Consider the following 19,136-nt stretch of genomic DNA (forward strand, 5'->3'; position numbering starts at 1 on the left):
AGGTTCAAAGAGATTGAGAACTAGCCAAACATCCACTTTTCCACATTTGATGGATACATTTAGGGAATGTGAGACTTCCTCACCTTCACCATTTTTTCTAACTCAGGTTCTAGACTTCAAGAGTTATGTTGATGGCTATCTATGTGATGGGTAGGACGTATTAGTAAGGCACTCAAGACCACTACAATTTCAGTTCTTTATGCAGAGTGACATACCAATCATGCAGTACAAAGTGCACCCAAAATCACTTGATTGGATGCCAAAAGAGGGAGGAATTGAGTTATGGAAGAGAGACAGTGAAGGGATTCCTATGCTACCACAACTAGTTGTCCAAATGTGTTGTTGAAAGAGAGACAATGAAGGGATTCCTATGCTACCAAAAACTAGTTGTCAAAATGTGTTGTTGGATGGTTGACTTCGTAAGGGACAACACAAATGATTTTAGGGATATTGGAATTACATACGATTTTGGGAGGAGAAGTGGGAAGACAAAAAAAGGTAAGGATGCAGCATTCACACAGTACATTGAACTAGTGCTTCATTATTGAAAGAACAAGCTCATGGAACTCGGGAAGCAAACCACTCACCAGTGCACATGCTTGTATACAAATTTATGGCCAAGAACACAAGGAACCCATTATAAGGATATAGTAGAAGCTGAGACTACCAAGTTCAAGGGTTATGAGGAGTGGAATTTCCACTATTGTGGGCCTCAAAGAAAGAAAGCAAAAGAGGCATTCAAACCACTGGTCACGCCAACGTAAAGCAAGGAGACTTTATTTTGGTGCGGCCATCAGATCCAATGTACCCAATATGGCTAGGTGTTGCTCAATCGGATGTGGAGATGGATACCTCATCTAGTAACTATAAAGATGTTTTGATATAATATTGGGCGCCTATATGTAGAAGAAAGCATAGAAGTGATGTTGAGGCCTATAAAGACTGTTGGATGTAAAAAAACAAGAGAGATCCACGTGTTTTAGAATTTGTTGATGCAATCATGTTTTCATGGGTTTCAAAGAGGGAGACATTCCCTACAAAGGTTAAGATTCCATCACATGTCTGCAAGAAAGCTAAGGAAAGCTCATTGGCAAGCGAAAGCTAGATTTGTGAATGAAATTAGATTGTATACTACTTGATTATGAAGGTACTAATGCAAAAATAATTTACTTTTGGATAATTTTATTGTTATCATTACATGATTTGGATGCTCGAATTTCTTGATTAAGCTATAGTTTAGATCAAGGTAATCATGTTGTTTGTAAGAGTCCCAATAATGATTAATTTTGTTTATTGTAAGATATAATCCAAACTAAGGAGTACACTCTAAAGGTGTTTATTAACACCACCCTCCCTAAGATAACATGAAAACTCTTGCAAATTTGCAATGAAGATGCATTGAAGTTTTGGATGTGTGGCCAAAACTCCCCAAGCAAAAGGGCTTAGGCAAGGACATTGAAGAGATTTAGCTATATTATAAAATTAAACTTGTTAATGGTAAAACTTTCCCAAAATCCTTGCATGTCAGCACAATCTTCTTCTCCCAACCCAATATAAATCTCCTAGTGCATTAATGGGAGACACATGGTTATAATTCTTGCATGTCAACAAGCTATTTAATGGTAAAAACTTTCCCAAAATCTTTGCATGTTACCACAATCTTCTTCTCCCAACCCAAGATAAATCTCCTAGTGCATTAATGGGACACACATGGTTATAATTCTTGCATGTGAGCACAATTATCTTCTCCAAACCTAAGATAAATCTCTTAGTGCATTTATGGGACACATATGGTTAAAATTCCCAAATTGAATGAAATTCCCAAAATAAATGAAATGCATCCAATTTAAGAATTCCCAAAGTATCAAATATTTTCCAAATTATCTAATATAGTGTTTAAAATTGACCGTATCCTCTGGCTTTAAGAGTTCTATCTGAATTCCCACCTAACATTAGGAAAAATGAATGGATCTTTGTGAGCTCATTAATGGGTCCACACATTTTACAAATAGACTCAAAGATTTCCACATGTTGGATGGGATCACCGTCTCCGTTAAAGCTTTGCATGAGTTTTGCAATGTGGTATGACTTCATGGGGTTTTGCCTTGGGGCATGAACCTAAGTGGTCCCCAACTCCCTTGCCAAATCAATCATGGTTAATGTGGTTAAGATAGGAGTAGGCTCATAAGCTCGTGGGAAGTGTTTCTCTTCTCCCTCTTCCCCTTCCCCTTTCCTGTGGTACTCATCTCAATGCAAGGTCATGGGAAAAGCTGGACTTCCATATTTAGGAACTCCTCTTCCAAGTGAACCCTTTCTTGCCCTTGTAAAAGCATTGATTGCATGTAAGAAGCGAGGAATTCAACATTACTCATCATTTTATTGATGGCATCCTTTGTATGTGGCTGCAATCCGAATAGCCCTTTGGTAATGTTCAAAAGACCACCATATATTTTGGGAGAGGTTGTGACACTCTTTGATCATTTAAGCTTCCTCTATGGAATTTTCACTACTAGTTTTGCTTGTATTTAGACCTTTCTAGGCAAACACACTTTGGTGTGTGCTAGCGAAAGGACCGGATCCAACACTTCTCTGGTAAGAAGATCTTTGGTAGTTTGATACACTATCCTCTGGAACAATTTTATCTCCCAGTATTTTTTTGGATCTCAAGTGCATGTAAGAATTTTTCAACAAGCCAAATCCCACTATCTAAACACTTAACTTTTCTTTTTCATGAAGCATACCCACTCCTTCCTAGTGTGATCTCATCAATGAAAGATAGTTAGATAGAATGATAACGTAGTAGCCAAGATGGACTTTTTACCTCATGCAGAAAGTTTAAGGGTGGTTGGCTACACCTCTCATCTCTTTGTGGCCAGTGGGCGCATTGTTCACTTCAATACTTGAGTTAGCCTCGAGATTGGTAGGACCTCCCCACAGTTAGATCGCTTTTTTGGCCAAAGACCAATCAACCATCTATCTTTTTATGAATATAAAGCACTTGGTTCCATTGTCTACAAGCAATGGTTATGGGAAGTACTTGTGCGTGTGGAGGTCATGGGTTTGAGTCCCACCTTTGCTGCTCGACTATGTTGAAATTGCTTCTCTACCGAATTCTCCTCGTGGAGCTCAATGTCATGTTTCTTGGCCAAAACAATGGCCTCCTTATTCTTTCGCTCCCAATATTGGGCTGGATGGAAATAATGCCAAAATTCTAGTGGAGCCCAAATGAAAATACAAAACTAATAAAACACAATTCTTTTTTTTTAACCAATAATTATGTATATATTACTTCAAAATCCACTTTACACCAATAATTTTGTGGCCTTCATAGAGAATCATGTGGGGACAAGGCCTTAATAAAACATAATTCTATGACCACTAGTGGATGAGCTTACAGATGAGATGACATGACATGACAACACAGCACTGAAAAAGGAAGCCCTCCATCAAATGCTGCTTCTCACCAGTGCAAGCCCTTTGTAATATAATGGCACACAAATACCAGTGAATTCGGTGATGAGACTGAGCTCTGAAGCTGCAAACCCATAGTAGTCTGCAATCTGTACCTATCCTTCACTTTCACATCCTTCCCATGCTATGTGCATGTTACTCTAGGTCAAATCCTATACTCTCCATACACATTCCTTGACGAGCAGTTGGAAGCTGATATATAAAAAATTTAATTAGATTTTCAGCTTTCAAAAAGCATAGATAGACTACTTTTTTGTCATCATGGAATTACAAACAAGAGGAAGCCGGCTGGTCAGATTAAAAAATGCACCGGTGTGTAAATGTTGATGTGGGTGATATTATGATCATCAAATTTTAGAAACCAACTTATATGAACAAAGATCCAAAATTATTCCATGTGCCCAAATGGCATTTGTGAGGAAAGGATAGAATTATATTAACAAAAGAAGAGAGAGAGACATCACATGAGGTATATGCAGCCTGTGAATCATCCCAAGTTTGACTGCATTCAGCAGCTGTAGGAACAGCTTGAGAACCCCTGGAACTCTATCCGATTGAAGGGCCGCCTCATTTTGGACTCTATATAACTGTGATCATCAGGTAGTACTAAGTAGTAAGCCTTTAATTAGGCCTCTCTCACAGAAGAACCTAACCTTTGCTAACAGTGGCTCCGTTACCCCAGCAAATAGAAGCCGGGCTAGTGGGCAACGTCCCTGCCTAACAGACCTGCAGAGTTCAAAGCTCCCAGTAACATATCCATTTATTGAAACAGCAGAGCTTGCATTTCCATCACAGTGCTAACCAGTCTGCAGAAACGATAACCAAATCCCAACTTTTCAGCACTGCAAGGATAAAGTCCCTTTTGATCACACCCTTTGTCCAAGTCCAGGTTCAGCAGCACATAGGGTGAGTCACACGACAAAGCATGATCACTACCAAAACCCTATTGCCTTGGCCTGACTATCTGAGGGAATAGGTACTTAATTCTTAATGCAGCCATAATCTTATAAGAGGCCTTCAGCATCGAGAGACGACGCCAATCACCCAACTCTTTTTCGGATCAAGTTTGATCAGCCCCAGATTGACATCCTTAGAAAGCTTTCCATTTATCCACACATAGTTTAGCATCCAGCCCAAATCACCTTTGACAAGTTCCAAAAATGTATGGAAACCTCCACTGGTAACCCATCAGGTACTTATCCTTCTTCATTCTGCTTACAGTGAACTGTTCACACTCTGAAAGGCTTCTCCCAATAAATACACCATATGCTGTGGCAACTGGTTAATCATCCTACTAAGGAAAACATCATGAGGGTGCGCTTATTGACAACAGATGACCAGTAAAGAGTTTCCCAATTGCAACTTTATCTTCAATCATGTTGCCAAACTGGTCATGGACCCTGGATATACATTCTCCTTGACCACTCAAAAGAAGAACCTTGTGACGCAATCACCTTCTTGCATCCACTTCATCCTAGCTTGGATTCTGGCTGATTCAGCTTTTCTTCTCTCTACATCTTTGACTTCATGGAGCAGATGCACCAGAGTGCGATCATTTCGAAAATCTGCTATAGCAAACAGCAAAGACCTTCTTGCCTGTTTTGCATTGCTAGTCCACTCCCTTTTTTTCCTAGCTTCACTTCTCACAAAATTTCAGAGTGTATCCATTTATCCCACAGATCCATAGGATTGCCCCCTTCTCTCTAACTTCTTTGCCAGGCTTTCCAAACACCCTTGTCAAAGACTTCTTTACCTAGATGACTTCTATTGAGCTTGAAGAGAAGGGAGCCTCCCTGTTGATTATCAATACAGTGGAACCCCACAAAAACCACTAGGGCCATATGATCTGATTCCATAATATCAGAAATATATTTAGCCTCAATAGGTGACACTATCCAGCAAGCATTGTTAGAGAGGTATCATCTGTCAAGCCAAGAGCTCTCCAGTTCTTGCCAACCTGACGATTGCTCCAAGTAAACATATCCAGCTCCTTCTTTCAGCATAGTTCTCTACAATCAATCAGCCTACAACCCTTTTTTAATGTCTTCCAAGCATTGAAGAGGAGGTTGCAGTAGTTTTTTTTTTCCCAGATCCTCACCAAAGTTGCATGTTTCTTCCTAGGGGAACACAATCCCCATACATTCCATGACATAGCAGAGCAAACCATCTGAAGCAATTCAGAGTATCCATTCATCACCCTTATCGATGAGCACAGAGAACTTATCATGATCCTCAAGTCTTTTGCTCCTGCCTCTTTCTTAAGAGAAGGGCGGGATAAGATTTGATCTTGCACATTAGGGATCTTATGGCGGGGCATTGGACAGCTGCATTCCCTTGCAAGGATCGGCTTTCACTGCTATCTCTTAACTGAAATTTCTCTTTTCTGTGAGGGTTCTCCTTGCATGGGAAGTACCTTCACCTTTTTTGAGGAGAGAGACTTCTCTTAGGTAATATAAAATCATACAAAGGGAGATCTCAACCAATCGGGGGCACTATGCTGCCATGAAATCCCTGTAGATTGGAGAAGAAGAAAACATCATGGTCTCTTCAGATTTGACGTGACCATAGATGTGAGAAGGCTCTACAGATCCACCACCCCCCTCTATTCCCTTATAAGGTCACTTGTAAGAGTGGCGAAGAAGAAAACACCATGGTCTGACTAGCCCTCTTCCGATTTGACATGACCACAGTTGTGAGAAGGGCCAAGGCTCTACAGATCCACCACCCCAGGGGATCACCCTCTGTCCCTTATAAGGACACTCCTTAGCAAAGTGTCCTGCTTCCCATAGCAGGCATCCAGAAAAGATCCATACTCTCCTGGGAGCTGAGCTCCCGCTCTCATTAGGGATGTCACTGCGCCAATCCCAGAGCCTTCTAGCTCCTCTTCCTTCATTCTGTTCACATGAGGGCGTGTAAAGAACCTTTCCCAAAAACCCAGCCATAGATTTGATCTCACCCCAAAGATAATAGGGTACATCCAGAAAATGCACTCATGCAGAGCATTGATGTTCTAACATCTCCTCTGGGACAAAGGAGGTAGACCATGGGATGGTGTAAACCAGCTCCCCCTCCCCCCCCCCCCCCCCCCCCCCCCCCCCCCCCCCCACCATATGGCACACAGTTGCAGAGGTAAACCATTTGGGCCATATATTAGCCACCAAGACCTGGTAAAAACTTTCCCTTCAAAACAAAATTTCTGAAGCTGAACCTTGCCTTGGCGGGTCGATTCAAACCATCTCTTGAACTCGTCATCAGGGGGGACTCTCCTCATCAGTGGGAGGTAAACCAGTTGCAGAGGTAAACCATTTGGGCCATATATTAGCCACCAAGACCTGGTAGAAACTTCCCCTTCAAAACAAAATTTCTGAAGCTGAACATTACCTTGGAGGGTTGATTCAAACCATCTCTTGAACTCCTCATCAGTGGGGACTCTCCACATGAAGAAGCCCCACACTCTTGGATTTGCTTAAACTCATCACAGACTATGGGTCTGAATATTGGTATGTGAGCTAGCATCAGAAGCTTTCTTGGCCTTCCTGTTGTGAAGCTCTTAGGTAACAGTTTGGTGCAGCTGAGACATCGTCCTCTCATGATGTAGGTCTGCAGCACCCTTGGTATTAGGGGAGAAAGATTTATCCCTTCTTTCAACCTATCAATAGAGAGTGCACATATACAGCACGGGCTTTTCTTTGCTGCGTTTTTGGGCACAACACAATTATGCATTTCTTCAAGCGCGGGTGCAGATGTTAGGAATGTGCATGAGCGGGATCAAAAGGCAAGCAGTTGGGCGACTAGCATGTGGTAATTGCAATGATGTGGAGAAATTCAGTCAGTTGGCCCTTGCACCCCTAGACTGTTGTGGGGGATGGTTTTGACTAAATACAAAGAGCATTGATGGCCTTGGGGGATGGTGGTGCGGTTGAAGCATTGATCAAGGGGTGGTGGAGGAGCTTTCGGGTTGCGTTGCAGGCATGCATGAAGTCCATCCTTGCAAACCTGTGAAGCAAAGGCGGGTAAGGTCGGCTTGTCCTCAAGGGACAGTCGGGTGAAGGCCTTGTGCCGGTCCCACAGCGGGCTTTCTTGCAACATGTCCGCTGCCCTCTTCAAATTTGATATGCCCATAAGTTTGAGAAGGCGCCACAAATCCACCACTATCTTCTTTGAGGGATCACCCTCTGTCCCCTTGTGAGGACAAATCCACCACTATCTTCTTTGAGGGATCACGCTCTGTCCCCTTATGAGGACACTCCTTAGCAAAGTGTCCTGCTTCCCAACACTTAATAGCAGGCATCTGGAAAAGGTCCAAATTTAACAGAGCGGGAAAATTCCATACCTTCCGGGGAGGTGAGCTCCAGCTCATCACGTGTGTCATTGCACCAATCCCAGAGGATACATGCCCTTCTAGCTGTTCTGTCCAGATGAGGGCATGTAAAGAACCTTTACCAAAACCCCAGACATGGATTCGATCTCCCATAGGATAGATACACCATTGATGTTGTAATCTCTCCTCCAGGACAAAAGAGGCAGACCAGGGGATGGTGTAAACCAGCGTGCCCCACCCCCATATGTAGGTACACAGCTACAGAGGTAATCCCTTTAGGTCATATTTGAAAGCGAAATACCTTCTTTGAGGTAGGGGAGCTAGCATCAGAAGCTTTCTTGGCCTTCCTGTTGTGGAGCTCTCGGGTAACAGTCTGGTGCAGCTGAGACATCGACGTCCTCTCATCGATCAAAGCAAGAACACGCCCTCAAAGAACAAGCCTTCAAGGAGAGGAAGCTTTAACTCTCAAAAGAGAATAATGTATAGAGAGCAGTTTACAGTCTAGGTAGTCCTCGGGTCAGCTCCCCCACCAGCTAAGATTTCAAGTAGAAGAGCTCATAAATGACATGACTTAACAGAAATAGAACCCAAGTGAACCATGGAAACTCCCATGGTGGAGTTCTTTTAGATGAAATGAACACAAGAGGACCATGGGCAGAAGGGAGGTTAAGTAAGTTTTCTCCAGCAGCGGCATCATCATCATGTATCGCAGTGTGTCTCCCCGTATAAGAGACAAGGCATGGGTCTACAACAGTTTTGGTAATAGGGGTTTATCCCTTCTATCAAGAGAGAGTGCTCAGATAAAACACCAGCTTCTCTTTGATGCGTTTTTGGGCACAACACAATGATGCATTCTTTCAAGCGCGGGTGCAGACGTTAGAGAAGTGCTCTTCTTGATGGCGCGCGGGATCAAAAGGCAAGCAGTTGGGCGAGGAGCATGAGGTAATCGCGATGTTGTGGAGAAATCTGGCCAGCCAGCCCTCACGCTGGCCATGGACTGTTGTGGGCTTGGAATTAAGAGAATTAGGCACTAGGGGCTTAATACAAAGAGCGTTGATGGCCTTGGGGGACGGTGGTGCGGTTGCAGCAGTGAGGAAGGGGTGTTGGAGGAGCTTTTGGGCGGGCCACCGAGTGGCCGGGTCGCGCTGCAAGCATACATGAAGAAAATCCTTGCAAGCCTGCGAAGCAAAGGCAGGCAAGGTAGGCTTGTCCTCAAGGGACAATCGGGCGAAGGCTTCCTTGTGCCGGCCCCAAGGCGGGCTTCCCTGCAGCATGTCCGCCACAGCACACCCAAAGCTCCAGATGTCACAGGCTGGCGTGAGCGGGCCGAGTCCGGAGAAGATCTCGGGAGCCATGTGAGAAATTGTCCCTGGTGTGGGCTGATCGACGTTGCGGCGCCTGCACCCGTTGGGATAGAGCCTTTCGCTTAAGCCGAAGTCAGCGAGCTTGACGTCCTTTTCTTTGAGCTTAGTCTTGTTATCCCGGTGCTGCAGGAGAACGTTGCTGCACTTGATGTCGCAGTGCACAATATTGAGAGAGTGAAGATGCGCCAAGCCTCGTAAGATGGCACGAGCGTACAGGCGGACCTCATCCTCAGGCAAACACGAGCCCGGCCTCTTGTGGACGGCGTCCTCCAAGCTGCCCCCTGCCATGTACTCCAGCGTCACTCTCCGCACCTTGTGGCGCTCGTTTTCTGATACAGTACTGCTCAGCTCGGAACCCAAGAATCGCACGATGTTTGGATGGCCAGTCGGCCCCTGCAAGCTCTCGAATATGTCCACCTCGTTCATCAACTCTCGCTCCGACGGGGTGCCACAAACTGCCGTCTTCACCACCACGAACTTGGAGCGTTCGCGAGGATTTGCAAGCAAGGCCAAGCTGCATCGCTCTCCGGCCTTGACAGACGACATGACGGACCGGAGCCTCTCTACTACAACGAAAAGCCTTTTAGCGATTGCGGAAAGCCAAGAAGCTGCTTTTTCACAAAAGCAAGAAAAAGCAAGAGCTGAACGCTGCTTTTTCCGACAGCGTAAACCCCAACCAATACTTGTGGCTGAAGGCTTTTCAAGGCCCATTACACATCGCCATGCCCCTGGCCCATTACACATAACCATACCCCTGCCTGCTCATGCTGATGTGGTGGGGTATCCACCGCACATAATTCATGGGCAGGCAATCTCCCCTCCCATACATAGTCGGTGGGGTATGTGTAACGGGCTTTAATTTAAGGTTCACATTATGGTAGGCTGCAACTACAGTTAATGATTTATTGAGCCTATATATATATATATATATATATATATATATATATATATATATATATATACCATGGGGGACTAATGATTTATTGAGCCTATATATATATATATATACCATGGGGGACCACTGCGGTAGTAGGTTACACTTACATATTTGAGATCAATTAATAAATAGCATCTTCTTTAATACCTTATCTTTAGTACCTTAGGAGCCATGGCGCTATCTCTCACGCGGGCAGAGGGGATCAACAACCCCGATTGATTCTAAGAAAGGGAATAACTATATTCTCTATGGTCGGAAAATACCAGCCAGATGGTAGGACATGGCAGAGGGTGGCGGCGAGAATTCGGCAAATTTACGGGGTGGCTCCTCGTTCGTTCAGCACCGGCTTTGGATCGCCAGAGGTGTTACCAGTTCACTAGCCTGTGATAGCCTGTAGAGGCATTGCCTTCTCTCTCAATGCCTAGCCTGTGAAAGCATGTACCGCCTTCTCTCTCAATGCCTAGCTTGTGAAGAAGAGTGCATTGTTGAAAGCCGTCGATACCTTCTCTCTCAACGCCTAGCGTGTGTGAAGAAGAGTGCATCGCTGAAAGCCTGCCCCATCTTCTCTCTCAATTCATCGTCGGCCACCTTGGTCCTTGTTGAAGATCATTCTCTCTCAGTTTAGCGCTATTTCTACTCAGAGCCTTCTCACTCTATGAGAAGTGCTACATTTCACCCATATACACTTAGGGACGAGGGTCTCCTGGAGAAGAAGAGGCAGCTTGAGCGCACGCCTCGGCCAGCTTGTAGGCTGAACAAAGAGTCTGGTAAGAGCCCCGATTTCAATACCATCACTAATTTTACGACGTGAACCATTTTTGGTTTCATGACATGAAACACCTGCCTTTTCACGACGTGAACTATTCAACACTTGCCTTTTCACGACGTGAACTATTCAACACTTGCCTTTTCACGACGTGAACCATTGCTTAGCACTTCATGACGTGAACTGTTTTCTGCAGTTTCACGACGTGAACTATCAGTAATAATGGATCTAGTTCAGGAACCAAGGACAGTCATATTAAAGTTAGAAAGTGCTTTAAAATAAGCAATTTGAGACCAACCAACTCAGATCAAGGCACGCGGATGCAAAATTCAAAGTAACCTTGAACACGTGAAAGTGCACCATTGGTTTCACAACATGATGTGAACCATCTCATAACATGAACTGCTACCTATAGTCTCATGGCCTAAAACTTCAAATCGACAGAACCCTACAAAAATTCATTTGGGGTAGTGATTCAGCCTATCAAATCATATTTACATGCACTTGAGGTCTGTCAAACTCATCAGAGATGACCTTACTCCCAACAATAATGCATCGAACCACCCAGGATGTTCTTATCAAAAGAGTATTGGTTAAGGCCATTTTACGAAGACTCAATTGAGTGTTTCGGCTCAGAGAAATCTAGCCACCATTGATACAAGTAGTGAAGAGTCCATGGAAGAAGGGCTACGATTCCCTGGGATTGGAGAGGAAGAAAAACCATCTTCCCCTACAACATCCAGTGGTATCTTTGACATAGCCAGGGGATTTTTTGGTCTCCAAACCAACACAAAAGACGAAGCAAAATCTGTGGGTGCAAGCCCGTCAAAGAGCACTGGACAAGGTGTAAGACCAAAAGTACCAACCTAGCCTTCGCGTTCTAGGTTGTCGAACATTGGGATGAGGAGGGATATAGAAAGTGCAGCTAGGATCGGTCAAGTCTTTTTCCCAACCTCAGAGAAATTAAGACAAATTTAGGAATTTTGAGAATTATTCGAGTCCCATTTCTTATAGGATTGGTTGGAAACTCGGTATTTCTTATAGGATTGGTTGGAAACTCGGTATTTTTGTGTAGTTTGAGCTAACATCTATTTGTTGGTGCACTCTTTGTGCCAATAGATTATATCTTGACACAACTATTTGGCGTATTTGTTTGTAGTTGTATAGATACATACGTGACACTAAACTTAATTGAGATTATACAACACCTTTCATATGAAGAAGATAATGTTAAATACTATCTCCACTTTGAGACATTGAAGTAAAAACATGGGGTTTATTTAATTTGCCAAAATAATTCTAAATATCATTATAAAAAGGAACCTTAGAAATGAGAGATCTCTAAAGGGTGTGGTGTTAGAAACAACAAAACAAAAAGTAAATCTCAATGACAGTAACAATATGCTAAGTTTACGATTGATCCACAGATAAAAACCCATCTTAGACACTATATCAAGATTATAAATCATGATATATATGCTCAAATTTGAGGGACATTGAAGTAAAAACATGGGATAATAATGCCAAAGAACACTTGTTACATTCAATGAGATTGTTACATTCAAGTTTACAATTTATCCGAAGACAAAAACCCTTCGTCAAGATAATAATTGAGTACAAATTGTATCTCAAACATAGCGTTTTCTCCAATACATACAAAGTTTCTCTATCATAAGCTGCTTCATTTACTAAAGTGTTGCAAGTATACTCCCGTTTGTTCTTTGCATAAATCCAACCAAGTAACCATGCACTGATTGTTGTCTCCAAAAAACTTTGAAGCTCCTCTATATTTTGATTCCACATCTTTGGAAAAATCAAGTAGGTTCTGGGCATATTCCACATTACAATGAAAGGGTATCATCAAAAATTAGTGTGTTATTTCCATCCAGGTCATGAAAAATTCTCCATGCTACATCTAAGTTTTTGTGGTATACAAATCGATATCCAATAAGAAGATCCGTCTTTTGACATGCTGCATGCCCTGCTACGACCTTAAACTTTTGATGGTGCCGAGGAAAGCACAACTCAAGAATGCGTCGAGTCCTTTGTAGTCTATTAGTACTCCACATCCATACCTCAAACCATTGTATACAAAAATCAAGGAAAGTGAATTCATCTTTGCGAATCAAATGCCAAACACTTGTATTCTCTTCCACAAGATGCATATGTTTGGCCCAGTCTGGACATACATCACCATGTTGCATCTCAATGGTCTTAAGTAAAACACCATTGAGTTCAAGTATCAATACTCTTCTTTGTTTCCTTATTGTATCTGGGGGTGGTGGAACTCTTTTGCCTCTAGGTACATAAGTCACCAATGATTGGTGTCACCTCAATAGTAAGTTTTCTGTACACTTGAAATCAAAGCTATATGCTTCAACATATCCTGTTGAAAACAAAATGTTTGGTTAATGTACATTCAAAATTTTAAATAAATATATTATGTGCCAACAACATAAATTCATCCATGATATGGATGGTCTTAAACCTTCATAGACAAATGCTCCAATACCTCATTAGTTCAACCAAAAAAATAAAAGAGCGAGTATATTGTCAATGCTAAATTTCATCAAATTTATTGAATATGATGTATAAAAGATTTTCACTATTGAGATAATTGAGTCTATCCAAATTAAATTATTATGATATTCATAGCCTTACACCTTGACAAGGCAATATCTTCAATAAAAAACAAACACATCTTTATTGCAATCGAATTGCAAATATTGACAAAAGAGATAATCAAATGACAGTAAGTTTGAAGGCATTTGATTTCTTGATACAATAGTGTAAAGATTTGGCTCGTACAATCCAAAAATTAAACCCATCTAAGCACATTGTTTTGGCCAAAGCCTAAGTCTATCTTATGGGCTTTTAGGTACAAAATGGCTCCAAACATTCTGCACCCAACAAGTCTTGATATTTGTGCAGATCCCATACTTCAAACTACACGTTTAGACCTCAGAAATGGTTTTCTTCGACCTGCAGCAACAACTAGTATGGGTTAGGTTGGAATCTGATTATACTGTCACTCAATGTTTAATGAAACCAGACATTATCCTACCCATAAGCTCAAGTAAGCCTTTTGTAGCCTTGATATGTATGCTTTTGCTGCAACTCCACTTATGAGATGACCACGATCATATCCCAAGCGAGTGATATACCATAATGAATTAGGAACCATAACATACATTAGGGAAAAAGGGAGCTCATTTTGGGGCCTTTTACGGTTTGGAAAAATAAGCTCTCAACCAATCAACAGAGGGCCAACGTAACGTTGGAAATTCACAAAAATAAGAGAAAATAGATAAAAGAAACAATACTTTATGTAGGTACAAGCGTGCTACATTAATGTGGAGATTGGTTTTTTATTCTCACAAGATCTTTGGACATGAAGATAGAATCTAGTCTGACATTTTCTCTGACAAGGGCCTTCCCGCTTCCACCTTCCTTTGAACTTTGAAATGTTGTGCTGCCTTTCCTTCGAAAGGTCTACCATTCTACACCACTGCCTCATTGTGCAGTAGCCTCTTCTTTTTCAAAACTGCTCCCTTGATCCTGTTTGGCTTAGAGTAAGATGTTTCTTGTCAACTGCCCACTTTCTCTTTCTTGAAACTTCACTTTGTTATCTTGTTTACATTACTTTGCTGTTGTTACAGATTCACAAGGTCTCCATGTGGCGAATAAAAACTATGGCCGTTCTTGTGGAAGATGCTCTGTGGATGATAATGCTATGAAGGCAGAATTATACCACACATCATTACCCCGTCGACTTGCTTCTTCTATTTCTTCGGTAGAGAATTCAAGTACAGTCAAAACAGAAGGAACTTGGGAAAGGTTTAGTGTTTCGAAAGGAGCATGGGTGCTCATGCAACCTAGCAAAAGAAAGAGACCCCAGACAAAAAACATTTTCTTGGCGTCATGGAAGGGAAGAGTACGAGATTTTAAAATCACCAGAGGGAAGATATCGGTGAAAGAAGTTTTGATTAAGCATGTGTACATGCATAAAGAACTTGTCTTGCGAGACTATCCAAATGATCTTCCGCAACACAGGCCTAATTGTATATTTTTCTATTGTGGTTTTAAACTTTATGAGGTGTATGGATTTTTAAGATGAAGCTTTCTTTCTTTGCTTATTGACATTCTTGTGTTATTTTATTTCAGATTTATACCCTTCATCGTATGAGACATGGCAAAACATCGATTGTATTCTGGGATTTATAGATGTTTTGCATGGATCGATAGGAGAACAACAATACCAAGGTCGATGTGCAACAGAGCTAGCTCAATCGGGTATATTTTTTACTGATCATTTTTATCAGTTGGCTGGACAATGCTAACACACATGGGGTGTTAAGAAAACAAGATCATCTGACTTATCCTAGTCTCATTAAGCACTGCTATTAGTTTACTTTACCCTATTGATTCATATTGCTTTTTTGCAGGTGCTCAAAAGAAGACAGAGTTCAATAAAATGCAAAGACATTGAAAATTTGAAAATTGAGATAACACAGACTCCATAAACAAAGGTATTATATTCAATAAAGTAAAATTTTGTACAGAAGTGTTTAATTGTATATGTAGAACATATTCTTGACAACCATTTTCTATTTATCTACATCCTGATCCAGAGGTTGCTCTACATGGTCCAAGCTCTTCGTATCATCTTTTTTTGGAGAATCTATTTTCTGCTACTCCATCCTGTCCTGTACAATCTCTTGGTACTGCTCCATTGTCTTCTCTACTACCCCTGGAGAATCTGTTTGCTGTGCTGCTCCATCTTCTCCTCAATAACATCAGCAGCAACAGGTCCTTGTTCCTGTGGCACCACATCAGCATCATCTGTGTCATCAAGGTGTATGACACCTTCTCGGACTTCAAAGCTCTCACCCAACTCGACAGTAGTAGCTGGTACAATAGGTTTGGGAGAGGCATACTTCAAAAACTTCCAAATTGTATCAGCTCTGAAAGTATATATATAGTTCGAGCTGAAGCTATCTTCTCTCATCTGCAATGGCATATGATGATTTAGAACACTTTGTACCAATATCAATTATTTTGAAGCTAAATGAAAATTATTTTTTCTTACAAGGTCTGGCTGTCCTATCTCAAAATAGCTTGAAAGTATATATTTGGCACTGATCAGCACTCTCCGGCAGCCCCGCAGCTACTTGAATCATCTTGTTGTGGTGTCTGTATAGTTGGAAAGATATGTTAGAAACTGTTAACATCTGAACAAAACAAAATTATTCAATAGGTTCAAAGGCATAGCATGAAATAGACATCAGTAGGGGAAACGACTTTCTACCTCTAAATTTATTGACTCTATTGAATCCAAAAGATTGACAGTAGGAGGACAATGATCCAATGCATCTAGAAACCTTCTAATACAACTGCAATACATATAATTCAGTTAGTGTGCATTAAAACAAAATAATAAAGTTTAAAGTTAAAAATAGCACACACACCACTTACAATTTCAGCTCTCAATGTGTGTTTTTAAGAGAGGTTAATATAAAGCATTGCTTCTGCTGGATATCAATAGAAGCAAAGCTCCAGTGGTCATTGTGTAAGGAAAAAAGCATTAAGAAATCAAAGGCTACAAGAGTTCTCAATCTTAAAGAAGAATCCCAAAAGAAGTAGTCACCCACATACCTGTTATGGTATGGAAGTAGCAAAACATCGATAACATCAAAATTGCAGTGTCTGAACCAATTGAAAATATCCATGGGAGTTTCCTTTGCATCTCTTAACCTGGAGGAAATGGCAGGATTAATAATATGAACTGTATGTTGTACAGCGTGGTTAAGCCAGCTTCTCATCATGCTGCATTGGACCAAACAATAATTAGGGTAGGGTGTGAAGGAGGTACAAGAAGGATTGTTTTGTAAACAAATGTAAAATAAAAGACACTTACTAGAGCATTGCAAGAATGATAATATCTGAGCAATACTCATTCTTATGAGCCAATGCTGCCAAGCATGGTTTTGTCAAGTTAAAATTATTCACTTAAGTTTCATCCTCAATATGGACAACTATGTTAGGACCCCAGCTCCTGCAACCTTCTCTGTATCTGCAGTTCCCTCTGTACAGTCTCCACATCTATAACAGATTTGGATTCTTTTATTTGCTGCTTCAGTGACTCCTCATAAGTAGCTTTCCCTCTGGTGTTCTTTGAGTGGGTTACTTCAACAACCTTAACCTCATCTACCTTCAACTTTCTTGTAGGTGGAATTAATAATATGTCTCTCATCTTGATGTCCTGCCATACATTGCATCTTCAAAATATTTCTCCAAGTAATCCTCTGCCATTTCCTGTAAGGAAAGAATGGCAGTCCTGTTCCACCTGAAACCAAGGTGCCAACTATCACATATGTCTTTCACTAGTCTCTAAAAAGGTACCTTGGGGATTGCAAAGCCTATAGCTTTCTATTGCTTCCTGATCTCCTTTAGCACACCTGCACCATGTTTCAATCTCTTGGCCTTTTGCTGGAGCAGGCTCATTGGCTTCCCCTTCCTGCTGTGCAACTCTTCCCTTTGGAGGCACACTAAATTCCTTGATACCTGCCCCAGCTACTGCTGCAAGCCCTGGCCCCTTGCCAGCACTCCTTGCAGTTGACTTGGTTCTAGCTATCACTCTGACAAGCTGCACACAAAGCAATGGAAAGAGATTACAGCCATGGAGAACATGGAATGATACAAAAAGGCAATGACAGGGGTGGATGAAGCAACATTTATAAATTTACAACAAAACGCGATTTCGACAGTTTGAAATTCCTAATAGCTCACTCTCGCATTTTCCTGCAAATACTTGAAGTAACATGTTGGTACATTCCTACAGTGATTTCTCTGTCTTTACAACTAAGTACAATACATTAGGAAAAAAGGAAGCTCATTTTGGGACATTTTAGAAGAGAGAGAAAATAGGCTCTCAACCAATCAGGAGTGGGCCAACGTTACATTGAAAATTCAACAAAAGAAGATGAAAATAAGAAAAATAAATAGTATTGTATGTTCATAGAAGCGTGTCACATTAATAAGGTGATCCAATTTGAATCTTTAAAAAATTTATTTTCTGTACAGAATTAAGTGATTCTGACACTGCAAACGCGTCCGGAACGGCCCAAAACCCCAAAAACGGATCTTGAAACGCTGGAATCGGACATCCGGAGGCCCGGAAACGGCCAAAAAAGGCCCCAAAAGTGAATTTGCAACAAAACGCGATTTCAGCTGTTTGAAATTTCTAAACCCTTCTCCTCGCGTTTTCCTGCAAATTTATGAGACAACCTGCTGGAACATGCCTTCAGTCATTTCAACCAGCCCAATTCAAAAGTCTTTCTGCTTGTGGTATTTATTCTAATATCTAAGCTACATCACATCCCAAAAGTATGTGTTATACTATTAAACAAGAAGATAGGGATATAGAGAGTCTTACTAACCTGGAAGCTATCTGTGGGTATGCTGTGCTGTTGATGAGTACCCTGTGCTGGGGATGAACCTATGCTGCTGGTCAGGATGCTGATGGTGCAGAGTAGGGAGGTAGGGAGGCAAGAGAGCTGAGAGGGGAGGGCCAAGACAGGAGAGATTAAACAAGAGAGAAAAGATTAGTGCAAAATACAAAAAAGGCAGCTACTAAATGATGGAGCCGTTTTTTCACACGTGTGGATGGGACCCAGATCTCTTGGAGTTTGAAACTTGGCACTGTGAATGGGACACTTTTTGCCTTGGAACTTGTGCCAATCATGATTTCATAATCAGTTCCATAACCACTCTTCCCTCCCCGTCTTTCATCCTTGCCAGCACCCTCCCATCATCCTTTTCCTTCCCTCTCTGATCCCTTCCTACCCAACACACTCCATCCCCAGACTGCAACCTGCCTGAAGACTACTACCACTGCCATATCTCCAGGTTACCTAGGCTGTAGCTCAAGTTTGGGAGAGAGCAGAAGATTCACCAGTGCAACTCCAAACAGCATGGAAAAGGAAAAGAAAGGTCAGAGTTCTATATCCTTTTCAATGTTTTTTGATATATATTTCTTCCATCCATAGAATTCTTGATGTCCAGATATCTGGGCAATTCCCATCCACCACATCCCATATCCCAAATTTCCACATCCTAGTTTTATATTTGCAACAAAATGCGATTTCAGCTGTTTGAAATTCCTAAAGCTTTCTCCTCGCGTTTTCCTGCAAATTCATGAGGCAGCCTGCTGGAACATGCCTTCAGTCATTTCAACCAGTCCAATACAAAAGTCTTCCTGCTTGTGGTATTTATCCT

General features: G+C 41.7%; 1 protein-coding gene across 1 annotated transcript; it reads right to left on the minus strand.

Moving 5' to 3' along the window:
• Positions 1-8,649: 8,649 nt before the first annotated feature.
• Positions 8,650-9,702, minus strand: LOC147616659 (mitogen-activated protein kinase kinase kinase 20-like). The gene has a single exon (XM_086777180.1). It carries the CDS (start codon positions 9,700-9,702, stop codon positions 8,650-8,652), a length of 1,053 nt encoding a protein of 350 aa, XP_086633306.1.
• Between the last annotated feature and the right edge of the window lie 9,434 nt (positions 9,703-19,136).

The sequence above is a fragment of the Cibotium barometz genome, chromosome 38, assembly GCF_041138505.1.
Source record: "Cibotium barometz isolate CiBa-2024 chromosome 38, ASM4113850v1, whole genome shotgun sequence".
Lineage (NCBI taxonomy): Eukaryota > Viridiplantae > Streptophyta > Polypodiopsida > Cyatheales > Cibotiaceae > Cibotium > Cibotium barometz.

Excerpts from the sequence above, each read along its gene's own strand:
- LOC147616659 (XM_086777180.1), bottom strand. The coding sequence starts at position 9,702 with ATGTCGTCTGTCAAGGCCGGAGAGCGATGCAGCTTGGCCTTGCTTGCA.